Source organism: Rosa rugosa, chromosome 4 (genome assembly GCF_958449725.1).
Source record: "Rosa rugosa chromosome 4, drRosRugo1.1, whole genome shotgun sequence".
Taxonomy (NCBI): Eukaryota; Viridiplantae; Streptophyta; class Magnoliopsida; order Rosales; family Rosaceae; genus Rosa; species Rosa rugosa.
Window position 1 is genome coordinate 43,277,205 of NC_084823.1, and position 6,302 is coordinate 43,283,506.

The following is a 6,302-nucleotide window of genomic DNA, read 5'->3' on the forward strand; positions in this document are numbered from 1 at the left end:
ACCCACCATTTGAAAAGTAGACACCACCATGAAAATGACCACATCTTTGAGATTCATACAATAGATTAAGAGAAAGTGAGACAGATCCAACATTCGTCATACTTCAATGGCGAATCACATAAAAGAAACTAGGTGGTGATGCTATGTTTTTGTCAGTGAGGAAAAAGTTTTGAGTTCGACTCAAAACTAAAACAACCATTATAATTTTCAATCATTTTACTTTTCTTTGGCCAGAGAAAAGGGCACTCAAGTATATTCTATAAATAGGACAAGTATCAACTTGAGGTTCCCTAATATCAAATGGATTCCCTACCATGCTTATGGTGGATATGGTTAATCATTTCAATCACCTTTCTTGCAAAACAAGAAACCCAACTTCTAGCACATAACCACCAAAAACGACCTACAACAAATGTAGCCAAGCACCTTCACTTCCCAAGTTTTCACCCAAGTAATCCTGAATTGAAATGCCTTGGAAATGCAGTCATCTCAGAAGAGAAGGGTGTGATTCAAATACCTCATGCATCATTAGAAGTTCAACCCCAGACATACCAAGTAGGCAGAGCTCTTTATTCTTCTCATATACGCCTATTTGATCCAATGACTCTAACCCCAGCTTCTTTCCAAACAACCTTCTCTTTCCAATTCACCAACTCCACCACAAATCGCAGTGGAAATGGCCTAGCCTTTGTCATCGTCCCGGATGAATTCACCACTGGAAAACCAGGCCCATGGCTTGGTATTGTCAACGATGCATGCAACCATTACAAGGTCTTTGCAGTTGAATTTGACACTAGCCATGACCTACAGTTTGGTGATCCCAACGATGATCACGTTGGGATCAACCTAGGAACCATTGTGTCCTTCAAAACCGCAAATTCGTCCGAGGCTAGTGTTTCTCTCCATAATCACACGGTAGTCCACCGGGTTTGGATCACCTACGATGGATATCTTAGGTGGATCACCCTCCATCTGGGGATAGACGGCGACCCTAAGCCCTCACAACCTCTACTATCTTCATCTTTAAATCTTTCTCCATTTCTTGAAGAATACATGTTTGTTGGGTTCTCTGCTTCCACCGGAGACTCATCCCAGATCCACAATATATTCTCATGGAACTTTTCGTCGACAGTTCCAGCTTCTCTTCCAATCCCATCACCCAAAATTTGTCACAGAAATGTAAAACACCAGGTCTCCAAGTACTCAAAAACAGGCCAAAGGGCGCCACCAAGCGGTTTCTTGATCTTTGTGACTTTATTGGGATTGTGTAGTTTGGCTTTTCTTGGTTTCTACTTCAGCAGTCAGAGAAACAAGAGCAGCTCGGAGGAGGCGTTTTCAAGATTCCTTGAAAGGAGGAAAAGGCCAATGCTTCCAAGCAAACCTCGCAAGTTTACATTTACAGAGCTTTACAGTGCAACGCAACGTTTCAGCAGAGTCCATGTATTGGCAAGTGATGCTAGTGGTGTTTTGTATAGAGGGACGCTCACTAATGGGTATCATGTTGCCGTGAGGCGGTTCTCAACTCGGTTTTTGGGTTCCTCGAGCTCGCGCTTTGATTGGGTCCGAGTTAAGAAAAGAATCAATGAAATAACTCAGGTAATTAATTTTTAAAAGTTGAAACCTCGCATCATTTTAGCATGAAAAAGTCTACGGGCCATTAACATATTGATCAGTACATCAACATATAGCTAGACACATTGGAGGACCGATTTGCTACAACGTTATAAACTAACTTGAGATTAGCTGGAATTAGTCTACTAATGTACGAAACTAGTTTATCATTAAACCGAACAGATCTAATTCGTGTATCGATATATTAATGTACTATAGATCGACGAACACTCCTTCTGCATACTAAACTTATGAATTACAATACATGAATCTCTTAACGATCCTTATTATTTCAGTAAGACATTTTATCAAACAAATTGTGTTTGTTATTGAGCTCAAATTTGCAAGGTTAATGACAGAAAGTTTAACAGGTGGTAGCTCACCCAAGTCTACCGATTATACGAGGGTGGTGCTGTGAAAGCGGAGAGGCCATGATCGTCTACGATCATTACCAGAACGGAAGCTTGGACCGATGGCTGTTTGGGCTTGGAACACTCCCATGGACGTGGCGGTTCAAGCTCATCAAAGACATAGCAGAAGCTCTAAGTTTCCTCCACTCCAAACAACTCGCTCACGGAAACTTAAACACAAGCACTATCTTCCTCGACGTGAACTACCGGGCCGTTGTTGGAGACTACCGGTTCGGATTCTTTTCGGGCGAGTCGGGTCGAGATGACCCGGTTTCTGGTATGAGAGCGGATGTGTTCGGGTTTGGAATGTTGATTTTGGAAATTGTAACTGGTAAAAAAGAGGAGGAGGTTGGAGATGAAGAGGTGGGTCTTTCAGGGTTTGTAGGGGAAATGCATGGGAAGGGAGAGATGGTGAAGGTTGTGGATGAGAGATTGGGAGACCGGGTTAACTGGGAGGAAGCGTGTCGGGTTTTGAAAATTGGGCTGAGTTGCACCACTGCGAGTTGTAGCAGGCCCAACATGAATGAGGTGTTGCAGTGCCTCACTAATGCACACTAGTAATGGATGACTCCTGCCTGCACTGTTGCATATTGAGAAAACTTGGGAAATTGTTCAAAAAAGAGAAAACTTGGGAAAAATATTAGAAAAGATCTTTGATGTCCTTTTTTTTTTTTTTTTTTTTGGACAATGGTATTAGGACTGGACTACGGGAGGAGTCCACCAGTCCAGGAACATTACCAAACACCCGAGACCCGCAAAAACCCAACTAAAACATCTGAGTCTAACGCCATTTACCACGTGAGATCAATCAAACCCCGCAAATCCAAGGTTTTCCACTTTGAATTTCCGCATGCATTCAACAGTTAGGCCTCATGATTACCGGATTCATAAAAAGTTGACACCTTCACCAGTGTCACATGGGACTCCAGTACTCAGCGATCTACCAATGAGTGACTTGTGAATGTTGAAGCTCGAACGTGAGTGAGGATTCCACTTAATCAAGTGCATTGTCAAACCCGCCGATCTTCATTGGCGATCTTTGGGGTCCTTCCCTTGGTTAAGGTCCTTAAGGATGCATATATTATAAACTTTTATGACAAAGTTGCTTATAGTAAACGGCCCAATGCGATCTCACTAACATAAAAAAAAAGTGGAGTTTGATTGATATGATCGTGGGATGACTTTTAAAAGTCACATATGATTAATATGTTGGCACAAGTTAAGAGTCCGGCTCTTGTGACAAGGCTACCGCTTCTTCTGGAATAAATAAAACAGGGGCCCCCGTCCTCCCCCTTAGGAAAACCCACCTTTTCCCTTATTTAGCCCTTTATTTTCTGGTTTATTTTTATGGCAAGAAAGAATCTTGTCTTCAATAGAACACCAAACTATCGGCCATTTTTGCCTCAGCTTGCAAACTCCTTTGATTGGGCAAGTCAAGTTGTTTGTTCAAACTTCGGCTAAGGAATAAAAACCTTAATATAACCGAAACTGGTATAGGCACGTTTTTGTGGCCTTCTCACCTGGTGAAATCATACCACTACTATTTCCTATATGTTAGGTTTTCCAGATGGGTTAGTAGTTAATTGCTATCACCTTGGTATGGTGCGGTATTTTCTTTTGGAGTCGTGTCGTCCAGATGACAAGTATTTGTTGCCTGTGAGGGATGATTTGGAGCGTAAGCTCACTGAAGAATGGCATAGCACCTTGTAGAGAGTCATGCTCAGATATTGGGTGGAATCTCTCGTACGATATGTCCGGTGGTATGAGGAAGCCTATTGTGATTTCACTTTACCTTTGGAACAACTATTAGATTCACCTGCGGTTTGTCTACGTCCTGATCGGAAAGACCTTTTAAGTAAGTTTCACAAATATGGTCTGATGTTCAGATGTTATGACTAAATCCGTCAGCGTCGCTGTCCGCTACCTTTAATGGGCAGCGCTGTACGATTGAATGTTGAAGTTGTGCAATCTCGTCTTTGGTTAAGGGCCAACTCTTGGTTGGAGTTGGTTTAACGGACCGAAGAGTGCCACTACGATAAGTTTCATTATGTAAATACCGAAATTACGCTTGCAAGAAGCAATCCTTAACTTACTTACAGTGAAAGACAGAGCGCAACGTATGGAGCAGTAGGCTTACGCCCGTATCCGTACCGTACGGAAAGAGTGTTCTATCTGCGCTATAGAAAGTCTAATCCTTATCGAAGTATAGTGTTGAACAGGTAGGTCTAACTGTTGAGCGGCTGGAGTGAGTTATAGCGCTCCACCCTATTGTCAATTCAGTTACAGAGACTCCATTTTCCTTGACAGGGAAAGATGCGGTTATAATCTTTCCCTTACCGGAGTATTCTTTCTTTTTGATTTTCATAGGAAAGGTAGTTGTTGACTTTATTCCCCTTGGATTATTTACAAGCAGTAGACAATCACTTATCGAACTTGTTAGGAAAGTAATCCTAAATATCCTCTGTATGATCTGTAGATATCCGTTACTTTTGTACTCTTTTATTATAGCTTGATTATAGGATCAATGAGATTAGTTACCTTGTAAATATAGGTTTGTACCCTCTATATGTAATCTGTATGTAATTGACAATGTATTAATGCAATATCATCTCTTCAGCCTATTGGTTTCTCATTCTTTCATGGTATCAGAGCAGGACTAAAATCCTGACTCCATAGCCGCTGCACCTTATCTTTCGTGCAACGAATTTTCTTCTCATTACGTTGTACTCTATATCTCGTACAACAATCCTTGATCTCGTTTCCATGGGAAATCAAAATTTCAGATCATTTTTCATTGATCATTCTGATCATCCGGCCTTGGTGATAGTGTTCAACCAACATAATCGACCAAACCAATCTAATCGGCAAAACGGTTCCTCCGGTTGCAGTCCTCTCTCTAAGCAACAACTTCAACAAGTTTTGGCTATTTTGAATCACAAAGTATCTGATGATTCTTTTAGTCCTCAATCACATTCAGCTACCATCGTTGTTAGGAGCAGCAAGCCCAATCAGTCTAATTCACAAGCCAATGCTGCTGTAACTAAATCAAGTTTATCTAAGATCGCTTCCCGCAGCTGGATCATTGACAGCGGGGCGACGAATCACATCTCTTCATCTCCTAAATTATTTTCGCATAAGAGAAAAATTGCTAATTGCCTCCTGTGTTATTACCTAGCGGAGAAAAGGCTAATATTGTTGCAAAAGGATCATTGCCTCTGAATTCTGTGTATTATCTGCGTGATGTATTGTGTGTGCCTACATTCAAAGTTGATCTGTTACCGGTCAGTCGTCTGACAAGGGGCTTGAATTGTTCAGTGACATTTTTCCCATATTGGTGTGTTTTGCGGGATCTGGCTACAAGGAGGATGATTGGTTTGGGTAAGCAGCGTGATGGATTATACTACTTGGTAGCATTGGCAACGAAGAAAACCTTGACCAATTCCTATTCATCACCAAACCATCTACCAGCCTGCAACCTCACAACCTCCTCTACTAATCTCTCGCATAGCCGTTTAGGTCATGTTTCTCATTCCCCGTTAAAATTCATTGCTAAGAACTTCTTAAATCTTTCAGTTCAGCCTATCGATGCTTGCCCTATTTGTCCTTTGGCTAAGCAACATCGCTTGCCATTTGGTGTTAGTTCCATTTCATCTAAAAAACCGTTTGATTTAATCCATTGTGATATTTGGGGTCGATATAAACACCCTTCTCTTTCTGGTGCTCATTACTTTTTAACTATCGTTGATGATTATACTCGTTTTACTTGGATATTCTTGATGAGACACAAAAGTGAAACACAATCTCTTTTGAAGCATTTTTTTAGCTATGTGTCTACTCAATTTTCATCACATATTAAGACTTTTCGAAGTGACAATGGTGCTGAATTTCTCTCACTCCAATCTTTCTTCAAGGATAATGGTGTTATTTTCCAACATTCCTGTGTTTACACGCCTCAACAGAATGGGGTAGTGGAACGCAAACATCGTCACATTTTGCAAGTTGCACGAGCTTTGAAATTTCATGCTCAACTCCCTACACAATTTTGGGGAGAGTGCGTTCTTTCTGCCATTCATATCATCAATCGTCTTCCAACTCCTCTTCTTTCTTTTCAAACTCCTTTTGAACGCCTTTACAATAAAATCCCTTCTTTTTCTCACCTTCGAACCATTGGTTGTTTAGCTTACGCTACAAATCCTCGTGTTGTCCATAAATTTTCTTCTCGTTCCATCAAGTGCGTCTTCATTGGTTATCCTGCTGGGCAAAAAGCTTACAAATTGTTTG

The 6,302-nt window shown here is 41.2% G+C and overlaps 1 protein-coding gene across 1 annotated transcript; it reads left to right on the top strand.

The window, feature by feature from the left end:
* Positions 1–300: 300 nt before the first annotated feature.
* Positions 301–2,669, top strand: LOC133706466 (L-type lectin-domain containing receptor kinase VIII.2-like). The gene is made up of 2 exons (XM_062132007.1): positions 301–1,596; positions 1,983–2,669. The coding sequence occupies exons 1-2, from the start codon at positions 301–303 to the stop codon at positions 2,577–2,579; spliced, it is 1,893 nt and encodes a 630-aa protein (XP_061987991.1). The 3' UTR covers positions 2,580–2,669.
* Positions 2,670–6,302: the final 3,633 nt, after the last annotated feature.

Excerpts from the sequence above, each read along its gene's own strand:
- LOC133706466 (XM_062132007.1), top strand. The coding sequence starts at position 301 with ATGGATTCCCTACCATGCTTATGGTGGATATGGTTAATCATTTCAATC. Across the intron at positions 1,597-1,982 it reads GAATCAATGAAATAACTCAG|GTGGTAGCTCACCCAAGTCT; the intron begins GTAATTAATTTT and ends AAAGTTTAACAG.